The 27,778-nt window shown below is 42.9% G+C and overlaps 1 protein-coding gene across 1 annotated transcript; it reads right to left on the bottom strand.

Annotated features, from left to right (window-relative positions):
* Positions 1 to 513: 513 nt before the first annotated feature.
* Positions 514 to 24,861, bottom strand: NAAA (N-acylethanolamine acid amidase). The gene is made up of 12 exons (XM_047857326.1): positions 24,594 to 24,861; positions 23,784 to 23,948; positions 21,474 to 21,600; positions 16,954 to 17,044; positions 13,345 to 13,421; positions 8,564 to 8,736; positions 8,359 to 8,421; positions 7,086 to 7,152; positions 6,401 to 6,429; positions 2,379 to 2,456; positions 988 to 1,778; positions 514 to 584 (listed from the first exon to the last, which is right to left on the bottom strand). The coding sequence occupies exons 1-10, from the start codon at positions 24,794 to 24,796 to the stop codon at positions 2,381 to 2,383; spliced, it is 1,071 nt and encodes a 356-aa protein (XP_047713282.1). The 5' UTR covers positions 24,797 to 24,861; the 3' UTR covers positions 514 to 584; positions 988 to 1,778; positions 2,379 to 2,380.
* Positions 24,862 to 27,778: the final 2,917 nt, after the last annotated feature.

Genomic DNA, 27,778 nt, shown 5'->3' with positions numbered 1-27,778 from the left:
GACTCTTGATCTCGGGGTTGTGAGTTTGAGCCCCACTCTGGGCCTAGAGATTACTAAAAAATAAAATATTTTTAAAGTAAATATATTATCCTTGATATTAAAAGCAACAGATCCACTAAAAAATATTTCTGATTTTACAGAAAAAAATAAAGACATTACCTGGACTATGTCATCAAGAGAGAAATCTGCCACCTCACTCTTCTTCCTTCCCCCACCCGCCCCAAAGACCAGAGGGGTGAGACAGAGGGTAGAATCCATGATAATACACACACTTGGGACTTAAGGAGAGGAGAGAAGATGCTAAACAATGTAGGAGAGCAACAGAGAGCTGGTAACTGAGCACTTTCCAAAACTGAATAAATTTGAAATTTGAAGAGCATAACAAATCCCAAGTAGGCAAAATAAGAAGAAATCTATATCTAGACACGTTGTAGTGAAACCACACGGCACAAGGAACACAGGTCTCAACACGAACCAGACATTTGGATTACTTAAAACACTTTCCTGCTGAAAAGTCCTCTCTGCCTCCATGTTGCCTGGTTAACATTAGGGTATTCGTCAAATTTCCATCCAAAGATCAGAGTCTACAGTTGAGAAAACAAGAACAGAAGTGACTGAGTAGAAATTTGCAGTCTCAATCACAACTTGACATGTCTGGCAAGAAAACTACCCTTGATGTTTGGTTTTAAAAAGGGCACTGGGTGATGGAAATTTAACAACGGTGATGCAACTCTGGCCACGAGGATACATAAATATTGTGTGCTGCTAATGAGGTGGGCAGTATGGTGACGCAGCGGTGACCCAAGCCTGGCTAACACTTCCCTGCGGCCATTCCATTTTCCTTCGTTCCTGCTGGAACACTAAACAGGAACATCCAATTGATTCATTTTTCATGCATTTTAACCTTTTCTGACTTCATCCTCAGAGAAGTTTCTTTCTTATACATATGAAAAAAAAAAAGTCAAATTCTACAACACAGCTACGCACCCCTCTCAGTCCTCGCGCTTAAATAACATCTCCCAGAGCTGCTTCCTCAGGACAGCTGTCCAGAACCACACAACGTCAGGGGTAAGAATGTAGAGAGAACACAATATTCAGTATCTTGGAAGACAATTTTATTCTTCTTGCTGACATCCCTTGCAACATTTTATTAACTAGTGAAAAGTGACAATCAGACATAATTTTGTTTTCAAACTGCTTTCAAAAAGCAGTAAGAAAGTAGCTATTTAGAAAAAGGAGGCCCATCGGTCTGCTTAAAGAAACATTAGACAAATTATGAAAAGTGAGAATCCCATCATATTGGAAATACATGATCAAAGCTCAGGCTAACGAACATTCAAACAGGCTCTCTTCAAACCACATTTCTCCATTTCTTTTCGAATAATCTTTTTTTCTCAGACTCTTCCAGAAGCACTTCATAATAAGCAAAAATGTCTTGCCAGCTCATTTCTTCATAAGCTGAGGTATGACAACATTGCCACATATTGTGCTAAGAAGCTGGAACTAAAGCCCAAGGATAGGGCTTGACCTCTGAGACCAACTATCTTTGAGACAAAGCTTAAGCTTAGAGAGGGTCAAGGCAAATGATGAAGGGAAGTGAATGCAAGCCTATTACCCACTTTACCAAAACCAGCTCCAGAGGGGCCTTCCTGCCCCCCACTTCACAAGATTGAAAACTTTAATGAGGAAAGAACCCGTATTGTTCCTAAAATAATACAATCCTTTTACTTTGTTTTTTAACGTACGGCTCTTCGAGAGTTTCGTTTTTAAAAAATCATCTGTAAGGGAAGAAGAATACATGTACTTAATTCAAACACTGGTTTTTAACACCCCCATGATAAGCAAATGACTAAAACATCAGGCCAGGTTTACAAGCTCCAGACAACCCTTGCATTAGGGAAAACTGGGTTTGGTTTCAGGGACAGCAGAAAGGACTCCTGCTTTCTCATGTCCCTCCCCTCACCTATGGGCTCACCATTGCCTGAAATAAACTCTGCAGGTGTCCTTTGCCTTCATTATCTGTCTTCTCAGGTTGAAAATGTGCTGGGCCTGCCTCACTATCACTCTTCCCAGATACTGTGTAAGTGAAGAGGTAACACTTTGCCCTGAGAATAGGTTTTAATAAGGGACAAAGGACACCGGGCAAGAGTAGATTAGCTCTCATACAAACAATTCAAAATAAATACCTAAGAGTGACGCGAGTCTGACACAAATGACAATCATTTGCCGGATGTCTGTCAGAACATATTCCGTACGTACAAATGTTAAAGATGTCACCATGTTCTGTGAGAAATACCAGCACACACCCACAGACGTCGCCAACAATAAACTAGCAAAACTTTCACAGCATTGTGGAATCCACTCTTCTGCTTACTTACTTTTAACCCAGGTTTCTGATCCTCGTCGTGTACTTCTCTGGGTTAGCAGCACTCATTACTGTAGTATAAATTGTATAACTGAAAATGATGAGAGGAATTTTTATATACATATCATTTCCTCTAATATTCCAAAGAGGAAAAAAAAAAAAAACACCAAGCCCTTCCCTAATTGTCCCCATTGTCCTCAGGACCCAAGACAATAATACAAATAGAAGCCCATATATGTCAGAATATTTAAAATTTATAACGCAAGTGATCACAGTGTCCTTCCTATTTTGACAATGCTATGGAAGGCCAAGTTCAAATTTAAAATGTTCAGACTCCTCAGAGTTCCACACTGTGGCAGTGAGGGATGCCAGCTCTTGTGGCCCTCACCCCTTGCTCTGCCCGATCCCACAAGGCACGTATGTGGACACCTCAGCCTTTGCATTCAGGCTTCAAGCATGACCCCAGGGAAAAGCCATCCCTTGGCCACCCACCAAGCACAGATATCCACAGTGGCTGCACACTGCCATCAGGAGAATACCACCCAGGACAGTGGACCACACAGGCCTGGAGCTCTTTGGGCTGAGAATTCCAGGGTACTAGGTAGTTGGGCCAGACTAGCTGGGCAAATGCTCCTGGCCCAGTGGACTCCTTACATCAAGCGACGGTCAGAGGAAGGCCAGAGTGGAGCCTCTAAATCTCAGGGATCACATCTTACCCAGATCTAAGGATGCAAAGTGCAATATCACTTACTCAACATACTGCACAGCAAGAGACCTGAGCAACATGAGCACACATGCATGCATGCACACACACAATAGGACCCCTTTCCCTGACTCCCTTCATCATCTACCTCTTGTCCCAATCACCAGCTGAGATGCATGCTCAAAGCATTTGGAGCTGGGTTGTTGCAGAACTAGTGGCCCTGGGGCCCACAGATAAATTGTACACCTGGCTGAAGACAGCACTATGAGTGCATGCAGAGCTAGTCCAAGGGAATTCAGCAGCTTATTTGCTTTGGCCATAATTCTCTTCTCCATCGCTACTTTATTTATTTATTTATTTATTTATTTATTTATTTATAAGTTTATTTATTTGTTTTGAGAGAGACAGAGACAACACAAGTGGGAGAGGGGCAGAGAGGGAGACACAGAATCCCAAGCAGGCTCTGCACTGTCAGCACAGAGCCCGACGTGGGGCTCGAACTCATGGAACCGTGAGATCATGACATGAGCTGAAACCAAGAGTCAGATGCTTAACCGGCTGAGCCACCCAGGAGCCCCTCCTTCACTACTTTAATATTTTCTCTGCTTACAGCCACCTCAGAGGATGGAGATCTATTGCAAGTGAGTGTGATTTTGTAGCACAGCACAAGGTGGCAGCATAGAGCTAACGGCTTCTGTTCAGACTTCTTTCTGCTAACTTTACACAGGGAAGAGCTTCCATTGCCAGGAATCATTCTAAGCAAAGGGCCTGAGAGTCAGTGATCTGTGTTAATTCTGGCTCAATGGTGGTTATTCTTTAAATGCAGGTCCTCTCAGGTTTTCAGTTATACAACAGAGAAAAATATTCCTTGGTTAACTGTTTACAATTTCTAATTCTATTTCGACAAAATATTTCCTAAGCCATTTAAACATTGATAGCCTTTAACTCAGTAACTCTACTCTGAATTCTGGGAATTCAGCCAGGGAAAAGAATCCAAAGGTGGGGCGGTGGGGAAGGGGGATGTACAAATACATGTATTTCAGAATTTTAATAGGGGAAAAACTAACAACTAGAGAATGCTTAACTCAACTACACTATATTCAGTTGGCTATGGGGCACATGTTTAAAATGACCAGGGCTGTTCATGGCATGAGCAATGCTTTTTTAAAAATAAATATAATTTTATTTTTATTTTATTTTATTATAATAGTAATTTTTATTATATTTTATTATCATAATAGTATTTTATTATAATAGTAATGTTTTAAAGATATAGTTATCATTTATATAATTATTTTTAAAACGATAAGAACACCCAAAAAAGAATACCCTATTTTACAAAAAAATATTAGAAGGGCAAAATTGTGCCCTACTGGAAGGGATACAGTCAGCTGTATGTTGGAGCTGGCTCCTACAGGCTGGTGAGAGCCAATTGTTAAACATGTAGGAAGTTCAGGAGCCAATCATAAGCTTGAAATACGCTATGTGGGAGTACTGACACCAGGAAGTCAATTAATGCTACAATTCATGGGGGTCTTTGGTTTGTTTTTTGGCCCCCCAAACCCGCTCCCACCCAAAAGCTAGTTTACTAGCATAACCCTGGGTATCACCTATTACCCAAATGGTTCATTTACTGGAGTGGTAAATTACTGGCTAATTTGTTTTTCTGTATTGGCTGTTAGAATATTGCTCACAGAATAAATTTTTTAGTGTTAATCTTTTTATCAGGCCCTACTTACAGAAAAAACTTCCAAGGGACAATTTGAAGATACATTCCTATTATGATACAAAATGAACCACCAGTTTTAAAAATATCGGGGCACCTGGGTGGCGCAGTCGGTTAAGCGTCCGACTTCAGCCAGGTCACGATCTCGCAGCCCGTGAGTTCGAGCCCCGCGTCAGGCTCTGGGCTGATGGCTCAGAGCCTGGAGCCTGTTTCCGATTCTGTGTCTCCCTCTCTCTCTGCCCCTCCCCCGATCATGCTCTGTCTCTCTCTGTCCCAAAAATAAATAAATGTTGAAAAAAAAAATTTTTTTTTAAATATCATCACAGCTAAGGAATCTTAAAAGTACCTGTATACAAAAGTTATTCTAGAGGCCATCAGGAAAACTATTTTGTATTCGTGTAAAGGAGGATCATTTCAAAGAAAAAAAAATCAATTGGGTATTTGAAACTAAAAATCACTTTATAGGTTTTGCCCGTATTAGGCTATTTCCTGAAGAGGACCATTTTGATATTCTTGCCTTGGAGAAAGCAAATAAAATAATGATGGGAGGGTAGGAAATGCTGGGTTTGGGAATTTATTGAAGTAAAAGGAGATAAAACTGTTTTGACTTGCAGATGCTTCCTCCTTCATTTCATTAAATTAAGCCCCACCTCACTAAGCAAAAAAAAAGTGTCTGCATCCCCATGAGCTAGTCCTGGGTGAGGGTAAGACAATAAAGCATCACCTTGAATGGTGATAAAAAGTAGGCTGTTGGTCTAGCCAGCTTTGCTGTGATGGAGACAGTGGACCTTCGGAGTTTCCTGTATAAGTCTTGTGGCTGCCTCTCAGATTTAATGAAGAGCTTCCTGTGACAGTGGCAGCTCCGGCCCAGGGTTTCACTTCAGAAGACTATGTGGGTAAAACCCTGGGTTGTTAGACCCAAGAAGCCAGTGCTCACAGGATGCTACTATCAAGGGCACAGGCTAACAAAGAAACAATAGCATAGATGCTAATTTATCTGTGGACTGAGCATGGTGGTAGCAGAAAGTTTTAGGAAGTTAAAGGGAAGCCAACAGCGTCTACAGTTTAGTTTAGTTTTGTTTTGTTTTTTAACTTTTAGTTTATTTATTTTGAGAGAGAGAGAATCCCAAGCAGGCTCCGTGCTGTCAGCGCAGAGCCCAAAGCAGGGTTCAATCCCATGAACCATGAGATCGTGATCTGAGCAGAGATCAAGAGTCAGATGCTTAACTGACTGACACACCCAGGTGCCCCTAAAGTTTAGTTTTAACAGAGTGAAATTACGGCGCTCATAACCAGTGAAGGCAGTCCCAACTACCAGACTGACTTAGGATGAACACATCTCTGCCCTCTTCCTTCCGGATCCCTCTATCCTCTTTACCTTTGTTTTTCTTTATGGACTTCTCACCTGACTTATGATATATTTGTTTATCTCCCCCTCCCCACCTCCTCCCTACTTCCCCCCCAGTAAAATGCTAGTTCCATGAGAGCAGACAACTTGTTTGATTCACTGCTGTGTCCACAGCACCTAGAAAGCCTGACTTGTAGAGGCCCCCAGAACCCCCATTCTGGGGTGACGTATGAACAGATGTGTTTAAGTGTCACTTACTTGTTACAAACCGGAAACACTGACAAAACCTGCATAGGAAACAATCATATTACAAAGACTATTAAAAAGGTAGAAGAAATACATGTAGAATATCCCTAGGAAGAATAAAAGCACTTAGCACTCTAGCATGTCTTGGGGTCTACAGAGTTAGACTTTTGAATCCTTTCTCCCTTTAAACAGTGAACATATATACAACTGTGTCTTTTTTAAATTATTATTATTTTTTTTATTAATTAAAAAAAATTTTTTTTAACGTATATTTATTATTGAGAGACAGAGAGAGACAGAGCGTGAGCAGGGGAAGGGCAGAGGGAGAGGGAGACACAGAATCTGAGGCAGGTTCCAGGCTCTGAGCTGTCAGCACAGAGCCCAGTGTGGGGCTTGAACTCACAAGCTGTGAGATCATGACCTGAGCTGAAGTCGGAGGCTCAACCGACTGAGCCACCCAGGCACCCCCAACTGTGTATTTTTTTAACATGCAGAAACACTTGGGTGAAGATGAATACTTTTTAGTCTATACTGACACAAGTTCACAAAATGTCATCTTTTTTTTTTTTTTTTAATTCATCTGGCTTTTAAAAAATGTTTTCAACCAGGTGAAACTGACTCCAACGCTTTAATCACTATTAACAAAGACAACAAACATCCAGGGTAAAAGCTGGACATCACGCCCCATGGAAGTTACCTGGAAGAGCGTCTCCAGGCTGAGGTTTTCCTGGCCTGTGGCATTAAGTGCTTTCATGGCAGGCGTCCTGTAAGGAGAATGGTCAGAGGTTACTGGGCACCTCAGGTAACCCTGAATCCCATCAGCTCTCATACCAGGAGGCTCAAGATAAGGCCTGACTGCATGATCTCCTTTCACCAAAAAAAGGTTCCAGCCCTCAAACATGCTTCCTGCCTAATCTCAGACCACCATGGCAAAATTAATTCAACAGCCAGGCCTACTGGCACCATCTGCTCAAGGAAGCTGGGATGGTGAAAATGTGTTGCATAAATAGTTGTCCCAAACACGTGGGGCAGTAAAGCCAGGGGGAAATACATAACTACCTGCTCTTTGGGGATGCAATGACTTACAAAACTTTCGAAATGAGAAGGGCCAAAGAAAGCCCCTAACTGGTTTATTTATTTCATTAAGGGATATGTTTTCCTTCCAAAAAAGGCTTACACAGAAAACCACAAACCTTGTTCTGTCCTTTCCTTTTACACATGAGTAGAGAGAGTCTCAAGAGGCAACCCAGTGAGTCATTAACAGAGCTGGTGATGGAACACAGGCCTCCTGACCCTGAGGCCACGGCAAGTCTTACCCTCCAACACCCAACCAACCGCTAAGACCCTCCACTACACATTACACTCTCCCATCCTGGCCAAGACACTGGTGAGGGGGCCCAGGTACATGTTCTGGGAGGGGACAGCACCTGCAGTCCTCTCCAGTTCTTGTCACAAAAATGGCACATCTGGGGTACATGGGTGGCTCAGTCGGTTAAACATCCCACTTCGGCTCAGGTCATGATCTCATGGTTTGTGAGTTCAAACCCCACATTGGGATCTCTGCTGTCAGCAGGGAGCCTGCTGTCCCCCCCACCCCCCACCTCTACCCCTTTCCTGCTCTCTCTCTCAAAAATAATAAACTTTTTTTTTTTAAAGGACACATTCCGTTAAAAAAAATTAAAAAAAAAAGAGAGGGGCGCCTGGGTGGCTCAGTCGGTTAAGCGTCCAACTTCCTCTCAGGTCATGATCTCGCAGTCTGTGTGTTCGAGCCCCGCGTCGGGCTCTGTGCTGACAGCTCAGAGCCTGAAGCCTATTTCAGATTCTGTGTCTCCCTTTCTCTCTGACCCTCCCCTATTCATGCTCTGTCTCTCTCTGTCTCAAAAATAAATAAACGTTAAAAAAAAAAAAAAAGGACACATTCTCCTGACCCCAAGAAAGCACTGTAAAGCACAAAGTGTATAGATGTCTACCTTCGGTCATCTTTCTCAGGTGCTGGCTTCCAGTGGTCATAATTTGTCTCCACTCGGAACCACCTACAACAAAGCACATCATCTTGTCTTACCCAAGGTCATCTGGCACATAGCTGAAGAAGAAATATATGAAAACAAAAAGAATACCTCTAGTTTCATCAATTAAAAAAATTCTTGATACAAAATGAGTTCTCATTCTACTCACGCTCCATTTAAAGGATCTAGAGGCCAAATGTCTGCGGGGCCATTTCTGTTCCTCGTGATGACCACTCCTTCCCGAGGGGACGCACCACCAACAATATAATAAACACCAGCAATAAGGGGTGTGTTGGCCAATTTATAAACAGCTGCGTCAAAGTTTTCTGACTCACTCAGGGTCTGAACAAAGAGACAAACCCACATTAGCATCACCACACATGGCAGTTATCTGCCACACCAACTGATGGACAAATGGGCCAAAGCACATTCTCCTGATATATTAAGCCATGGCTACCATCTTAACCCGCTCTGACCTCCTCCTCCTCCTGTCATCAGGGCTCCTGCGATGTCATCAGTGGGCAGCCAACAGCAGCAGGATTTTTTCTCACAACTGGAAAGACCTGCTGACAAGTTCTAGGCCTGGCTCACCAAACATGGGCTGTGTGCTTTCTAGGCAGGTCACCTTCACAAAGGACTCCCCATGTTTCCTCATCCACTTGTTCTTTCAACAGGTACTTCTGAATACCTACTATGTGCTAGGCACAGTGCTGGTGTGGGGAACAGAGCAGTGACTATGACTGACCAAACCTTGTTCACTCCAAACTTCCAAGGATGACAGGAAAGTCAATGGGCAGTGCTGACACAAGGTAAGGAGTGTCAACATAGAAGAAGGAGTTGCTACAAAAGCCATAGCAGGGGACCCAGCCTCACCCAGGGCATCAAGGAAGTATTCCAGGGAGGTATTGCACAATCTGAGGCCAAAGGGACAAATGGAAGTCAGGCTGGCGGAAAGTCATAGTTGTGGGGTTGGGCAGCTCTAACTTGATGGAAGAGTTGGCAAAGTCTTGGAGATGAAAGACAGCATGCTGCATCAGAGCAGGGTGTGCTGATACTCCTACCCCCGGGGGTTCGTGAAGACTTCCAAAGGTCTGTGGCATGGACCATTAAGGGGATCACTTTCCATATCTTCAGCTTCCATAGGTGCTCCTTGCTTAAGCCGATCTGCTCAAGAACGGTCCTGTGGTATGGGGCCTGCCCTTCCCACCTGCATCTTCAAAATCACTCTGTACCACTTTTGGAAAGTACGTTTTCTGCTCACCCATCCCGAATATGGCCAAGGCACCGTGTCAGGGGTGGGGGTGGGGGTAAAGTCAAACAAAAGAACTATTCAAAATATTAGTGTCTGCAAAGGTGCCATCATTCAGCACCATAAACCATCAAGTCACGGCAGGGCTTTGTGGACTTTCCCCTGCTGTACATGCATTCCTGCTAGGGTGAGGTATTTAGGCTTGAACTGGTTTGTTCTGAACTCAGCAAAATTCTAGCGAGGCAGTGATGGAACATTGTTTTATGTTGCCTATACCATCCCACGATTACTATCAAGTAATTCGTTGCCTCTAACAGAGTCCTACGAGAAAAAAAGCAAAGAACGTCAGTAAGAAACGCCGGTGGCAGTGGTGACTTACTTCATTCAGGTGGCAAAAGTCAGGATGAAACATGTACCTCATCTGTTTGGTTCAGGAAATGAAGGAAATGGTCACTGACTGCTAAAGGGTAATGAAAATGTTCTAAAATTGATTGTAGAGATGGTTGCACAACTCTGAATGTACTAAAAACCAGGAAGTTGTATACTTTAAATAGATGAATCGTATGGCATTGCACCTCAATTAAATACATCTACCTTATGACCCAGCAATTCTACTCTTAAGTACTTACTCAACTGAAATGGACATACGTGTTTACAAAAAGACTTGTACAAGATTTTCTACAGCAGGCTTACTCATAATAGCCCAATACTGGAAACAGCCCAATGCCCATCAACTGGAAAATGAATAAATTGTGTCATATTCACACAACTGAATAATCTTCAGCAATAGAGAGAAATGAGCTAGTGATACAAACAACATGGATGAATTTGAAAAACATTAGGCTGAGTGAAAGAAAGAGTCCCTACTCCAGGATTTCATTTCTATGCGTTCTAGAACAGGCAAACTTGTCTGTGGTGATAGAGGTCAGTGTGGTTTCATTGAGGGAGGGTGTCAGAGGAGGTTAGGAATTGGCTAGAATGGAGCAGGAGGGAAGTTTCCAGGGACTGGGGGATGTTCTGTACCTTGTTTTGTTGGTACTTACATGGATGGATAAATGAGTATGTACAGCTGTCAAAACACATTGAACCAAACCCTTAAGATTTGTGCATTTCACCGTATGTAAATTACATCTAAAACATTTAAAAATCATTTTGGTGTTTGGATTTCACCAGGTGGATGTAAATTCCAGTTTTATTTTTAAATGGCAACATTTACAATACACTGGATTTTTTGTAGCTTTTTAATCTTATGATGAAAAGTTTTAGAGGCCATCTTAAAAATGTGTGAAGGATGCATAGTTTGTCACCATTTTCAGGAAGTATCCAGGTAAGAAGTTGAGGAGCACTGCAAGTCCAGAGGGGCTAAGGTTATTTAAAGCAAGGGGAAGAAGGGGGGGGGGGGTGCCTGGGTGGCTCAGTCGGTTAGGCGTCCAACTTCGGCTCAGGTCACGATCTCACGGTCCGTGAGTTTGAGCCCCGCGTCGGGCTCTGGGCTGATGACTCAGAGCCTGGAGCCTGCTTCCGATTCTGTGTCTCCCTCTCTCTCTGCCCCTCCCCCCCTTCATGCTCTGTCTCTCTCTGTCTCAAAAATAAATAAACGTTAAAAAATATATATATATTAAAGCAAGGGGAAGAAGGGCCAAAAAAGCTAAAGCTGGGCAGGACCAGATCTGTGCACCAGAGATGAGCTCCTGAAAATGTGTTTACTGTAGTGAAATCACAATTTATACGTGGCCTGGAACTTTGCTGCTTAATAGGTCTTGTAAAGCAGACTTCCTTTCTGTTGTATGTAGAACTACTTTCTTAATGCCTTTTTTTGCTTTGCTAATTCTGATATTTGCCCTCTAAAAGGAGGGGACATTGTTATCAGCAGAAAAGCATAATGTCATCTCTTATCTCAATCAGCTATTTAGATAAAACTACAGGCTAAAACTGTGGCCTACAACAAAGATTCTCTCCTTGACCAAACTAGCTAGGATCCTCTGAGCCCCCTTCTTGATAAGGCCTTAACCTTGGCCTATAAGGACTGAACAAACACTAACATAGTTTCTTTTATTTTTTTTCATGGTATTATTCTTGGCTTTATTTTATATTTTTATTATTATGTTTTAAAAATATAATTTATTGTCATATATATATACATATATATATATATATATATATATATATATATATATATATATATACAATTTATTGTCAAGTCAGCTAACATACAGTGTATACAGGGTGCTCTTGGTTTTGGGGGTAGATTCCTGTGATTCATCACTTACATACAACACCCAGTGCTCATCCCAACAAGTGCCCTCCTCAATGCCCATCACCCATTTTCCCCTCTCCCCTGCCCCCCCATCAACCCTCAGTTTGTTCTCTGTATTTAAGAGTCTCCTATAGCTTGTATCTCTGTGTGTTTATAACTGTTTTTTTTTTCCCCTTCCCTTCCCCCATAGTCTTCTGTTCAGTTTCTCAAATTCTACATATGAGTGAAGACATGTGATAACTGTCTTTCTCTGACTGACTGACTTATTTCACTTAGCATAATACCCTCCAGTTCCATCCACATTGTTGCAAATGGCAAGATTTCATTACTTTTCATTGCTGAGTTGTATATATCCCGTTGTATATATACACTACATCTTATTTATCCACTCATCAGAAAATTAACATAGTTTCTAACAGCTCAAGGCTACATCCCTAAGGTGACCCTAGCCCCTCTTATAGCGCTGCCTGAGAAAATAAGGCTGCCCAAAGAATTTACTATTTGTTCCAGACAACACTTAAAACTGGGGCCCCTGTTTTCCAGTCTCTGCAGGAGGGTAGGAAGCTAACTTTGAAAAGCACCAGTTAGGAATCTCAGATAGGCTTTTCATGGACAACCCCTCTCTTCCACTTTTTGTGTAAAGTTTCACTTCTCTGACTCTACTGAGCCCCTGTTGACACCCCTCTCAATTCCCTCATTTTCCCTTTAAAACACCCAGTCACCTCTGTATAAGTCAAAGTTGAGTTCAGTTCACATTGGACACTTTTCCCTACTGCAACGGTATAGTATACTACTGATTAAAATCTATCTTGATCACTTATTTATGTCTTTAACTGACATATAACATTAAATTTTTTTAATGTTTATTCATTTTTTGAGAGAGAGAGACACACACACAGAGCGCAAGTGGGAGATGTGCAGAGGGAGAGGGAGACACAGAACCCAAAGAAGGCTCCAGGCTGGGAGCTGTCGGCACAGACATATAACATTGTATTTGGTTTCAGGCATACAATGTAATGATTCAATATTTGCATATATTGCAAAATGATCACCACAATAACTAACATCTGTCACTATACATAGTTACCAAATTTTTTTTCCCTTGTATGAGGACTTTTAAGATCTACCCTTAACAACTTTCAACTATTCAATACAGTATTATTAACTATAGTGGCCATGCTGCAGGTTGCATGCCCATGACTTATTTTATAATCGGAAATTTATAATTCATAACTACTCCTTTAATTAGTGTCCAGCCCTGTTTATCTTTGATACTTATTATCACAAAGTTTGATGTGATTTTGTAATCCTTTTTTGTTTGCAAACCTTGATTATTAGGAGCTTTCTACATGAAAAATAATATTGTGAAATGACACAGAGCATTACAACACGCACACAGAGGATGAAGTTAGGGTGTGGTGGGCTCAACAGGGGAAGTACTCACAGTGCGGATAAGCCAGCTGATCAGGGAGTGTCTCTGAAAAAGGGCAGCGATCACATTCTCCCACCACCAGCCTTCATCTGCCGAGTTGAAGAAGGAACAATAAGTATATATATGAATTGTTGCCCACGTGCCACATTTTAAAATTCCTTAAATCTTATTTCTTCCCCATAGTACAAGCTGATGAGAGAGAAAAGTTAGTGGATGAGAGTAATTTTATTGGTATGCAGCTTTCAAAGATAAAGCCCAAATTTCATGACACACATAAAAATATGTAATACATATATTACATATTACACATATTACAAATTTCCAGGGATTTGGAAATGTTCTGTGTGTATATACATGCATACATGAACATTCTGTATATATATACTTTATATATATATATATATATGTATATATATATATATATATAATCTTTCATGCCTAGAAACAATGATAATTGTGTTAAAGGAAATAATTCTACTAATTATCCCAAGCAAAACAGAATTACATAGCTATCAAGAGAGGTGGCTCAATAAGGGATTAGAATACATATCTTTCAGAACTTTAAGTTTGATTTGGGCTCACATTTTAAAAAGTATACAAATTTACAATCATTCTCCAAGATTATTTTTTTAACATCTTAAAAAATCATTGAGGATTTATTTCCTAAGAGAACTCTTCATTTAAGACGTAAGCACTGATCATTTGCTATGTGCCATATTGTGATCTAGTCCAGACCCCTGGAATTTAACAGTGAAATTAGTGTGCTGTTAAGCAAACAAGATTTTGATAACTATTATGAAAGAAATAAAACAGAATAATATAATCATGAGTGATGAGTGAGGATTCTTTGAGGAATGTTAAAGATAGCCTCTCTGTGTTGTAGACATTTGCTCTAAGACGGACAGAACATTTCAGATAGAAGGCTTGGTTGGCTGTCAGGGCCCTAAGGCGAGGGAGGACAAGCTTGGGAGATATCAGAAAAAGAAAAATGCTGGTGCCGTGAGGGAGAAGGAGACAGGCACAAAATAAGGTGTAGCAGGTGGCCACATAGAGTTTTGAGGGTAAGAGTCGGGACTCTGGATTTGTTATAAGTGAAATGGAAATTCATTACGGGTTTTGAACAGGGGAACAACCTGATCATGCCCTCTGTTGGGAAGAGAAAGAATTATAGGACAGTGAGAAGCAGTGAGACCACACGAACCTCGACTACAGCAGTTCAGGTGTGAACCTGAACGGCTAGCCGAGCAGTGGAGGTGGAGAAAATGGCCAGGGACAATCTAGTTTTGTTGGTAGAGCTGACAAGACCCAGAGAGTGAGGGATCAAAAAATCCTCCCGGTACAATCAGTGCAGTACAATTGCCATATCCTGAAGCATGGAAAACCAGGGGAGGAACAGATCTGGGTAGAGCCAGAGTGAGAGCAAGAAAAGGGGAAAAGAAAAAACAAGAGATTGGCTTAGCAAGTCAAGTGTGAGACACCTCGCACCTCGCCGAGAAGGCATCTCCAGTCTGGGGCTCAGAGGTCAGACCCAGAGATGTGACAATGACAACAAATGCATCCATGGCCCTTACTTTGTGCCAAGCATCGCTCTGGGTGCTTCACGTACATGAATCATTTCATCCTCACAGCAGCCACCATCATCCCTGACTTTCCAGGGGAGGAAACTAAAGCACAGACAGGTTAAGCACCTTGGTTGTGGTCACCAAGCTAGCAAGGGACCGCACCAAGACAAACTGGGCAGGCTGGCTCTGGAGTCAGATCTTAACTGCCAGGTGGTTTGTTAAGCCTCCCTAAACTCTATGCCATTTGTTAGCCCCCCTCCTATCCATACCTTTTCCCATTATGGCACTCTCCATAATGTCCAGAAACCTGAGTATCTCACTTCTATTAACCAAGCGATGTTATCTTATTGTTCAGGAATTTTAACTCAATCTTAGCAGATTAAAAGATAACTACTTTTCATTAAAATGATAAAATAAGTTTTGAAAAAGCAGTTTGACAGTATTTAGTTAAACGTACATGTCACAAGAATAACTCAGTTATTTTTAAACTACTTGTACATTAGGTTCTACCAATCAGTTTGTTAAACAATTTGAGTCACAAGATGATGGAAACAAAGCCCAGCTTTTAAATAAATATACACTTGTTTACAGCCAGTTTTACTAAGGTTTTACTAAGGTAGAACCTTAGTAAGTGTCATGCTGTGGTTTGAGTACCACTGATTGAGAACCTGTCTCACTCATAAAAGACTTTTGGGAAAATGCTGAAGAAACCCATTAGGATAAAGAACTAACTACTGAGCATTGATAGACTCAACCAGCATCTTCCTGTTAGAGACTTATGTAAAAAGGTAAGAACAGACCTAACTAAAGGAAACAACAACGTGAAGTCAGTCAGGGTTTCATCAGATGACCAACACTAAACTTTCTTTCTTCTTAGCTCAGCTGCAAGTTCTTGAGGACGGAGACATGAGTTTGTTGAACTGTGGGTTTCCCAGAGAACTGAATGAGATCCCCTGAGCCTTGGGGAATGGCAGTACAGTCATATAACAAACAGCAACTGGGCAGGACCCAGGCGATCAGTTTGAGAAGCACCTCTCCTGCTTACCAGCTGTCACTTCACGTCACAGCCTGTTTCTTCCTCCGCATAATGAATGGGGCTAATAATATCAGCCCTGCCTATCTAACAGGACGGTTGTGAGGTCTACTGAGAAAACGTACAAGAAAATGCACAGTGAACTACAGAGTGCTTTATAGATGTTGCCTATACAACACCAACACATACCCTCTGGATTACCATGACAGCTTCCTAACAGTCTTCTGCTTCCACGTTAACCCAACACAATCCAGCTTCTAGCTATCTAGCAGCCAAAGTGATAGTTAGAAATATAAATCAGGGGGCGCCTGGGTGGCGCAGTCGGTTAAGCGTCCGACTTCAGCCAGGTCACGATCTCGCAGCCCGTGAGTTCGAGTCCCGCGTCAGGCTCTGGGCTGATGGTTCAGAGCCTGGAGCCTGTTTCCGATTCTGTGTCTCCCTCTCTCTCTGCCCCTCCCCCGTTCATGCTCTGTCTCTCTCTGTCCCAAAAATAAATAAACGTTGAAAAAAAAAATTAAAAAAAAAAAAGAAATATAAATCAGATCTGTTCACGTCCTGGCCTAAAATTCTCCTCGGGCTTCCATTACACTTAAAATCCAAGCTCTTTGTTGTGACCCTCACCGTGGCCTCAGCCTTCATCTCCACCTCCAATGTCAGTCCCCCATGCTGTAACTACACTACCCTCTCTTGTTTCTAGAATCCGCCAGGGATGTTTTGTTTCTAGAATTTCCCCAGCTTCTGCAGACCTGGCTCCTGGATCCCATTACCCGTAATAACGGCCCAACCCCCTCCTTTGTTATCTATTACATCTTCTAGTTTTCCTTGCTTTGTAGCACTTAACACTACCTGAAATCATCTTCATTGCTTTTATGCACACTGTCTCTTTCCCCAACTAGAACGGAAGTACCGGTTAGGTAGTGTAGTAGGTGTTTGTCCATACTTTCAGGTGGGGGAGCAAATGAAGCATACTTGGATAGAATTGACCAGGACTATGGCTGAAAACGCTCAGGAATTTGTTTTGATTACCTCGTTCATCGCCAGAAATTGTAAACTTGTGTGGACTCTGACCGGTCCATAATCCTACATAGCCAATAAACGTGGTTCCCGTGAATGCAACCTGAAATCAAGAGGTAAGGTATCACTTTGCCAATCCAGCCAAATACACACTGAAATCATCTGTTTTGTCTCACGCATGGATTTTTTTTCTTATAAGTTCCAACATAATAAAATCTCTCAAAGAGCCTTTCGGAAGGTATAACCTTGGGATTCCATGAATACAAGTCAATGGATCTGTGATCTTGAATATGGGAAAAAAAGGTGCAGCTTTATTTTCACCCATTCCTGAGATTTCCCTCCCTCAGTAAGGGATGCATGCCAACAAATCATGAGGTCATAGCAGTGCCTAGGATTCTGCCACCTGTAGACACTGCAGATATTTTCACATATATAATGGTGTCATACCTATCTTGATATAATTACATATCCTGAAATACCACTCATACCTCTCACTACCCTGAAATTATGGTAGTTATTAGATACACTGCTAACGTTTACTAATGTGTTGAGAAACATTTTTAAATGGCTTAAACATTTTGTTTTAATGTTAAAATGGCTACATTTTAATGTAACTGGTTTTCTTTGTAATCCATGCATTTTATTTTATGTACTGTAAGACATTCTGAGAAGGGATCACAGGCTTCACCAAAGGGGATCATACCCCAAAAAGACTGAGAAACTCCAACCCTGAAATGGCAAATGGGCTCTGATTAAAAACTTGTGTTGATTTGATTATAAGAGATAAATATCATGCATCTTGTAAGCTCTGTGAGGTAAGGGGAAGTGAAACTGTTTGTAATAATCATATTTACATTTTAAATATTAAAAAATTTATTTTATATGTATCTCTCATTTAATCCTCATGATTATCCCATGAGTTACAGGGATCACTCCCACTTTAAATTTAGGTAATGAGTTCCAATGATTGCAAGATACCACTCTATTACTATAAGGAGAAAAATCAAACTCTAGCAGTTACTACACATACCAGATTTCATTTTTTAAGTTTATTTATTTATTTTCAGAGAGAGAGAGAGAGAGAGAGAGAGACAGAAACCATGCAAGAGAGTGGAGGAGGGGCAGAGAGAGAGGGAGAGAGAGAGAATCCCAAGCAGGCTCCATGTTGTCACCATGGAGCCTGATGTGAGGCTGGCCTCCATGAACTGTGAGATCATAAGCTAAGACAAAATCAAGAGTCAGACATCCAACCAACTGAGCCCCCCATCTGTCCTTAACTTCATTTTTAAAAGAGATAGAATAATACCCATTCAATAAAGGTTAACTAATATTTTTATATTTTGAGAAACAAACAGGCCTACGTTAATATTTTTCCTTAGAAAGCTAAATCTCAAGGGGTGCCCAGTGGATCATTTGACTCTGGATCTCAGGATTGTGAGGTCAATCCCCACAATGGGCATGGAGCCTAGTTTAAAAAAAAAAAAAAAGAAAAGAAAGCAAGCTGAATTTTAAGTCTGTAATTTTTTAAATTTCTTATTTCTATCTCATCTGGTTGGGGTTTTTTGGTTTTGTTTTTATTTTTTAATTATTTTTTAATATTTTATTTTATTTTTGAAACAGAGAGAGACAGAGCATGAACGGGGGAGGGGCAGAGAGAGAGGGAGACACAGAATCTGAAGCAGGCTCCAGGTTTTGAGCTGTCAGCACAGAGCCCGAGGCGGGGCTCGAACTCAAGGACTGTGAGATCATGACCTGAGCCGAAGTAGGAAGTTCAACCGACTGAGTCACCCAGGCACCCCTATTTTTAAATTTTTTTTAACATTTATTCATTTTTGAGAGACAGAGCGTGAGCGGGGGAGGGGCAGAGAGCAAGGGAGAGACAGAATCCAAGGCAGCTCTAGGCTCTGAGCTGTCAGCACGGGGCCCTGGGGGGAGGGGGGAGGGGGAGGGGGCTCGAACTCACTGACTGACCTGACCTGAGCCGAAGTCTGACGGTTAACCAACTGAGCCATCCAGGTGCCCCATCTACCGTCATCTGGTTGTAAAATTAATTTATGATAGCTAAATTGCAAGGGAGAAATGCACTGGCCTTATAAATGACCTTTTCCAGACTCATTGAGGGTTTTCCATGAATTCTCCCCATTTCCATTCATGGCAGTAAAAGGGGAATAATCCTACCTCGCCTCTAAAAGCCTTTACAAAACATAATTATATGAAGAAAAAAAGTAATTATATTGTCACTTCATTCACATGATACACTGACTCTCACATTAGTGTCACTCTTGAAGGGCTAAGCAAATTAAAGTTTGAAAATTAAAATCACATTGTTAGTTTCCAAGGTATTTTATAATACATGATACACTCATGTAATTAAATGTAATACATTTTCCACTCATCTGGAAAATGAGGATGAAAATGTTGACTGTGGCTGCTCACAGGGCTGTGGTGAGGATCTAATGAGAAACGGTATGTGAAAATGATTTAAAAATTATGGCTTGGTTGATTAAGTGTCCCATTTCCACTCAGGTCACGATCTCACAGTTCATGAGTTCGAGCCCTGTATCAGGCTCTCCACTCTCAGCACAGAGCCTGCTTCAGATCCTCTGTCCTCCCACCTCTCTCTCTGCCCTTCTCCCACTCTCTCTCTCTCAAAAATAAATAAACATTTTTTAAAATTATGAACAGACAAGAAGAAGAGATTAATTATTTTGTGGATAACCTGTTGTTAATTTAGCAAAACAATTTCTTGGCCATGAGCCCCTAGCAGAAAGACGATGCTCAAGGGTAAACTGTTTGACTTGGTAATCACAACTTGAGCACTAAGAGTAGAGCCACACCTGCAGGCTAGTTCTCATGGGAGCTCCAGGATACATAGGAACAAACAAAGCAGTAACAGGGTGAATTCTAGAGGGAGCAGTTGGAATAATCTATTTTTGCTGCATTTATTCCTTTGTCTAACTAGAATTTTTGCTCACTGTAAATAATGGAGAGAAGCACAAAGTAGTCAATGAAAATAATTACGGTCCCATCATCCAGTATTAACTGCTAACATTTTAGGGGCACTTGTTGGATCAATCGGTTAAGCATCCAACTCTTGATTTTGGCTCAGGTCATGATCTCAAGGTTCATGAATTCAAGCCCCACATCAGGCTCTGCGCTGACAGCGCTGAGCCTGCTTGGGATTCTCTCTCTCCCTCTCTCTCTCTGCCCCTCTCCTGCTCTCTCTCTCTCTCAAAATAAATAAATAAACCTTAGAAAACATCTTAGTAGATTTGGAATTCAGTATGCATGTATATTGTCATTGTTACAACTTAAAAATATTTTTGAAGTAATTCTTCAGCTATAAATCAAATTGTTAACAGTGGTGAAGGGATGAAATGAAAAAATGAGAAACTTTCGCTTGAAGTATTTCTGCATTTTTGTTGCCTTTTTTTCAGTTTATTCATTTATTTTGAGAGAGAGCACGTGTGCGTGCGTGTGCATGCGTGTGCATGCAAGCAGGGAAGGGGCAGAGAGAGAGAGGGAGACACAGAATCCGAAGCAGGCTCCAGGCTCTGAGCTGTCAGCACAGAGCCTGATGTGGGGCTTGAACTCACAGACAGTGAGATCATGACCTGAGCCGAAGTCAGTCGGTTAACAGACTGAGCCACCCAGGCGCCCTGATCCAAGTATAACTTTTAAAGATCATACTTAACAGAGTGCTGTGGAAGTACTTGTAGAGTGAAGGGCCATTTATTATTTGGCCACTATTTATCAATCATTTTCACATGCTTTGCAGACATTACTTCATGTAACCTTTATAACTACCTCCACAAAGTAATCATTAACCTCTCTGAGCTGTGTCTGCAAAATGGGTCTAAATAATTTCCTATGTTCTCAAAGGAAGAAGCAGAATTCAAACCAGATTCAAATTCAGACTTCAAAGTTGGCTGTTTCTAGCCATTACATCACAGAGCCCCTCCCTATTCCAGAAGCAGTCTGAACAAAGAAAGAGCTGACTCAGCAGGGTAAGTGGACGAGGGATCAAACCCCAAGAGAGATTTCCCTAAGGAAAACTGGTTGACCTCTTTAAGTAGAAGCTCAATAATCATAAATGACCCTTCTTCCTAGGAGCATAATTGACACAAACCTCTTGCGGTTTTGTTTTTCCAGGAGTTTGATGTCTTTTGTATCTTTGTCTTTTCTTCTTCTTCTTTTTTTTAACATTTATTCATGTTTTTGAGAGCAAGAGAGAGACAGGGCGCAAGTGGGGGGGTGCAGAGAGAGAGACACACAGAATCTGAAGCAGGCTCCAGGCTCTGAGCTGTCAGCACATAGCCTGATGCGGAGGCTCTCATGAGGCTCTCATGAACTCCTGAGCAGCGAGATCATGACCCAAGGTGAAGTCGGACAGTTAACAGCCAGCCACCCAGATGCCCCTGATGTCTTTTGTGTCTTACACGTTAACCAGCAGGCCATCCTAATGATTGCTGACTTTGGTTAGCAAGTCTCTCTGACTTCTGAATCTGAATCTTATACTGTACGAACTATACCTGCCCATTCTTTAAGAACTGCACATCCACGGTCAACTTGCGTAAGAAATCTCCAAAAGGATAATCTAGATTCCGGCCATGGTAAATGTGGCCTTTGGAGTCTTGAGCCACAATACTGGTGCAGAATCTGGAAAAATAGAAAAGTACAGTATGAATGAATGAGAAAAATAAGACAAAGGAAAATGAATTTTTCATTAAAAAGATAGATCCTTAAAGTAAAACAACTTTTCTCCTTGTAATAGATACACATGGTATATGATCCTTATATAAGAATATGGATCCAGAATTCAAGATGAAAAGCACAACTGGCACAATTCATCAGTGTTCGTTTGGTGTTACTAGACCTTTGCCTTCAACACAAATGGCATTGAAAACATACTGAAGGAGAATTTCATCCTAAATCTAAATTTGAAACTGACCCATTCTGGCCTCAGCTGGACCCCTGAACTTCGCTTATTCCTCTGCTTGGCAGTGTGTGGTCTATTTAACATACCATTCAAAGCTAGTTCAAACTTACTTCTCTTCTATGAATTTCTCAGAGCAAGTACAATGGTCCTTAAACCATTCTGTGCTTGGTCTTTTTCCTGTCCCCTCGGGGCTCCCAGCACAGAGCTAATAAGAGAAAAGGATCCTTTAAGAACCACCAGCCAGAGAGAAGTATTCTGAGGAAAAGAGGAAGAGCTTTGTTAAGATATCTACATGTCCAATTCCTCTGAGAATATGTAATGTACCTTAAATTACATACAGTGGAAAATACTCACACACAGCATGCCCAATTCTGGGAAAAGATATGTATATCCACACAAACAAAACTGAGAGGAAGTACTCTGAAGGGCTTTTGGTCATTTCTAAGTAACAGGATTGTAGTTAATTTTCTTTATACTTTTCTGTATGTACTAATTTTCTATATTGATTACATATTACTTTTATAATAGGAGAAAATAAATGTTACTTAATTTTTTTGTTTGTTTAAAAAAGGAAGTGTGGGGGGGGGGGCGCCTAGATGGCTCAGTCAGTTAAGTGTCCAATTTTGGCTCAGGTCGTGATCCCGCGGTTCATGGGTTCAAGACCCATGTCCGGCTCTGTGCTGACAGCTCAGAGCCTGGAGCCTGCTTTGGATTCTGTGTCTCCCTCTCTCTTTGCTTCTCCCCGCTCAGCCTCTGTCTCTCTCTCTCTCTCTCAAAAATAAACATTAAAGAAAATTATGGGGTGCCTGAGGGCTTAGTTGGTTGAGCGTCAGACTCGGGCCCAGGTCATGATCTCATGGTTCACAAGTTCAAGCCCCAAATTGCACTCTGTACTGACAGTTCAGAGCCTGGAACCTGCTTCAGATTCTGTCTCCCTCTCTCTCTCTGTACCTCCTCAGCTCACACTCTGTCTCTCACTCTCTCTCAAATATTAAAAAAAAAAAAAAAAAGCAAAAAAGTGTGTGTCTCATCTGTGTGTTTCCTTAAAGAGGGAGGCACTCAGTGCTTCTTAACCTAACCTGCCTAGGTGTGCAGGGAAGATGCCAGAGGGCGGTAAAGCTTGCTTATCCCAAGAATACACTCCTCCCCACCCCCGCCCCATCATCTTTTGGCAGTAGAAGCCATTAAGTATGTTGCTAGATACGGCTGGTCTGGTGGCAAAACAGTAAATCCTGAAGACAGAAACCAGGTCAATTCCAGGACCTCCTACTAATCCAGGAAAGACTTAAGACTCTCCCTGAACTTGGTCTGGGATCAACCACACACTCTTAAGTGCTTTCACTTCTGTGTGCCATTTTATCATGCCCACCCTGTGAACCAAATACTGGATCTCACTATTAGCCAGAACAGTGTTCCCTATGACCCTGACCCTGGAGGGTCCAGCCTCTGATAGAGGAGTCAGGATCTCTAACCATGACCAACACGGAGGGATAAATGCAGAGGGACAAATAAGGACTGGGATGACCCCCTGCATTATAAGGCTGCAGGGTCGCTTGGTTAGACAGTCTGGATGAGAGTGGGGTTAGTTGTAAAAACTTCCTGTTATAGTACCTGTTGAGCAGAGTTTGTAAAGTGGAATAATACCGGTTTGGTGGGGGTAGGAAACAGGGGCTTCAGTTCGAGGAAAAGTTCAATGCTGATTCAGAGAAGCGGCCTTCCTTCTCGAAGCCCATGATCTGCTGCTCAGATTTATCCAGAGAGGCAAAGAGGAAGCACTGGAGGTTTCAGGACAGCCCAGTCAGCACCCTGTTTTTATCGCACTGGAAGTATGTCTCCTCCCACCCAGATGTGACAGGAGTCCCCGGTGAATCCCAGTTAACCCACGCTAGCGCGGGACACTCACGCGGTGGTCTCGTAAACCAGGTTGAGAAGCAGGCAGTCGGCCAGGTCGCAGTTCAGGACTTCGCACATGCCCCGGATCTCATCTGTGAAGGGCTGGGGCAGGAAGGCAGCCAGCTCCCCGACCACCTTTCCAATCAACGCGTGGACCCACTTGGGGACCCTATTCCTAAAAACGAAGAGCCGCGAGGATGTTTGACCTGCTCAGAGGCCGAAGGGGTGTCAGTGTGTGTGTATCGGTGGTGGGGTGCTTCCTAAAGCTCTTATCGTTAGGGGTGAATGCTAGGTTCCTCCCTTTCCCAGAGGGGCCGACGGCCCAGGGTGCACATCACCCAACCCGCAGCATCCCAGAGGGAAAAAGAAAACTCGGAAGGGGAGGTAGGGCGAGAGAGCGTGGTCCCCAAAGGGGCGGACTTGGGGGGCTCGCGAGGCTTGCAAGGAGGGTGTGGGCTGAGCTCTCTACTCTGAGTTGAGCAAACGGGTGACAACCTGAGCACCACCCTGATCCAGAATGGCTGGAGGAAGCGCGTATCACTGGTGACACCAAACTTGAAAGTCAAACCAGCCGCCCCGATCGTCCTCAAGCCTCCTCGAGCCGGACGCCTCCCAGAACAGCAGCAAATGCCAGTTCTCGTCGCCGCTGCCCTTGCACCCTGCTGAGGCCAGTGAGGAGGTTGGGGTAGAGGGCAAGACCGTCACGGAGGGGAGGGGTAAAGCGGCTCGGTTTACAGCCTGGTGGGCAGAGCGCGTGTGGGCTTGCGCACGCGGACCGGTGTCCCGAGGGTCCCCCCAGCGCCCGCGCGCCCGCGCTCACCCAAGAATGTGTGCCATCGCGGCGCGCACGAAGTCCAGGTCAAAGTGCCGCAGCACCGGCAGCCAGCGCAGCTCGGGCGCCGCGTCCAGGCTCACGTTGAAGAGCGGCGGGGCTGGGGGCGAAGCAGCCGTCAACATCCCGACCCCGGCCAAAAGTAGAGGCAGCGCCAGCCCCGGGAGCGCACCCAGGCCCGCGACTCGCATGGTTCAGGATCCGGCGGCCGCCACTAGGACAGCTGCGGCCGGCGTGCCAGGCGCGCCCGGGGTAGAGCTGACGGAGGAGGGGCCGGGGCGGTGCCGAGAGCGCTGGAGGCGGAGTCCGCGCGCGGCCGGGCGGGCCCGGTCCCTCCCGACCGCGAACCGCAAAAGAGCTGTGGGCGCCCCCTAGCATCCGCGCTTCCGGCCCCCCATTCCTCCAGCCGCGGCCCCGAGTCCCGCCGGGCCGGGCGTCAAACGCTGCAGGCTGCCGGCTTCTCACCCCTCTCCCCGCCGCATCCCACCTACGTGGGCCCAGGGAGTGTAAACTCCGGCCTGGAGGGGCTGTAACATGATTTTCAGTAGTGAAGAGGTAGCGGGAAATCCTACGGTTGTAAAAAGGGATCTATCCCTCCCTCTCCGCCTTGCTTATATTTACATTCTTCAAAAGTTTATCTGGATTTAATAAGGGCTAGGAGAATTATTTTATGTTCAACACTCCCACGTCTTTTCAGTTAAAAATTTTTTAAAAAGCTTAAAGTCAGTTAACATTTATGTGCCAAATGTTTTTGCTGACTCTGTCTGATTTATCCATAACAACAAGCCAATGATAGGTTCTATTAACTCATCCCCATTTCCTGATGAGGAATATGAGGCTTGGAGAGGTTAAGTAATTTTTCTGGATGTCACAGCATTGGTGAGCCTCCACTCCAAGCCAAGGTGTCAGAGTCCAAACTCCTTACCTTCATAATCATTAATCTCGCCTCTCCGTTCCCAATATCTGAGAGACAGAAACCTTGTCTTAGGAAAATCACCTGACTCAGCAAGGCTGGGACATCATTATTATTAAAATTTTTTTTATTTTAATGTTTTTATTTATTTTTGAGGAGAGACAGAGTGCCAGCAGGGGAGGGGCAGAGAGAGAGGGAGACAGAATCTGAAGCAGGCTCCAGGCTCTGAGCTGTTAGCACAGAGCCCCACGAGGGGTTAATAAACATATTAACCCTCTTTCTGCTGCTTCTGTACTGTGCAGATTCCAGAGATGGTACACACATTTCATGGTTTATCTATGGATCAGAACCTACAGTTTAAAAAATACTTCTGTAGAGAATGAATGAAGGTAAATGATTATATCAGAAACATGAAGTATGATGTCTTTTACAGCTGGCATCTTGTTTTGTTCAGTTTAAAAGCAGTGTGGTAGTTTTCAAAAATAGCCACTTATTCTTCAGTACTCCTCCCTTCTAATGGTGGAGCCTATTTTCCCTCCTGGACTATGGGCTATACTTAATGACTTGCTTCTAATGAATACAGTACAGCTTTAGTGATGGTGTTGGACTCCAAAACTAGATCACAAAACACACTGCTGCTCCTCCTTGCACTGTTAGATTGCTCATTTTGCAGGAAGCCAGCTATCACGCCCTGAGAACACTAAAGCAACGCTGTAAAAGGTTCCTATCTTGAGGAACTGAGACCTTTACCAAGAGCCAGAGAGGAACTGAGTCTTCTTACTAATAACTATGAAAGTGCTATCTTAGAAGTGGATCCTCTAGCCCCCAGCTAAGCCACCCCCCCACTCCTAATCCACAGAAACTATGGAACAATGTTCCTTGCTTTAGCTATTAAGTTTTGTGACAAATCGTTATGCAGCAGTAGATAACTAATACAGAGTTGGGTAACACAAGCAGAATGCCACCACCCTAACAACACCTTAAGATGTAGGCATGGCTTTGGAAGTGAGCAGTAGGTGGAAGCTGGGAGGACTTTGAGCAGTGTTAGCGAAAGCCTAAAGTTCCTGCAGTAGGCTATTAGAAGTCTGCTGGCCTTGAAGAAGACTGCCAGTAGTAGCTTCCGGGCAAGTGAGGAACATGTTACTGGCAACCAGAGAAAAGTGGTTGTTATACAGTGGCAGAACATTTAACAACACTGTCACCTACAGTGATGTGCAAGGTAGAACATGTAACTAAAGAACTGAGTAACCTAGCTAGATTTCTGGTCGGAATGTTGAAGTTGCCACCTACCTTCTTCTTGCTGGTTATAGTAAAATGCGAGAGGAGAGATGCTAGAAGGACTGTTACAGAGGATCTGGCAAAATGGTGCAGCCACTTTGACAGTTTCTTACAAAACTAAACATACTCCTACCATATGACCCAGTGATTGTTCTCCTTGGTATTTATCCAAAGGAACTGAAAACATATCCATACAAAAACATGCATATAGATGTTTACAGCAGCTTTATTTATAATTGCCTAAACCTAGAAGCAATAAAGATGTCCTTCAGTAGGTAAATGGATAAACTGTGGTATACCCAGAAAATGGAATATTATTTAGCACTAAAAAGAAATGAACTATTGAAACCATGAAAAAACATGGAGGAAACATAAATACATATTACTAAATGAAAGAGGCCAATCTGAAAAAGGTATATACTGTTATGACTCCAGCTCTGTGATGTTCTGGAAAAGGCACACTCTAGTAAAAAAAATCAGTGGTTGCCAGGGTTAGGAGGAAGAAGGGGATGAATAGGCAGAGATGATTTGAGAGGCAGTGAAACTACCCTCTATAGTACTGTAATGGTGGATAAATGTCATTATACATTTGTCCAAACCCACAGAATATATAAAACTGAGAGCGAACCCTAATGTAAGCTATGACTTGTGGGGATAATGATGCAGGTTCATTAACTGTAATGAATGTACAACTCTGGTGTGTACCAGTTTTGTTGTGAACCTAAAACTGCTCTTAAAAATAGCCTATTTTAAAAAAAGGATCCAGGGGGTGCCTGGGTGGCTCAGTAAGTTAAGCATTGGAATTTAGCTCAGGTCATGATCTCACTGTTTGAGTTCAAGCCCCACATCAAGGTGAGCTTGAGGACTCACCGCTTCTCTCTCTCCCTCTCTGCCCCCTCGCTCACTTGTGCCCTTTCTCAAAGAAAAAAAAAATGGTGCTGGAACAACTAGATAATCACATGCAAAAAGAAAAAAAAGAAAA

This window comes from Prionailurus viverrinus, chromosome B1, assembly GCF_022837055.1.
Source record: "Prionailurus viverrinus isolate Anna chromosome B1, UM_Priviv_1.0, whole genome shotgun sequence".
Lineage (NCBI taxonomy): Eukaryota > Metazoa > Chordata > Mammalia > Carnivora > Felidae > Prionailurus > Prionailurus viverrinus.
Note: the sequence above shows the minus strand (reverse complement) of the source record. Positions and strands in the feature narration are given on the sequence as shown.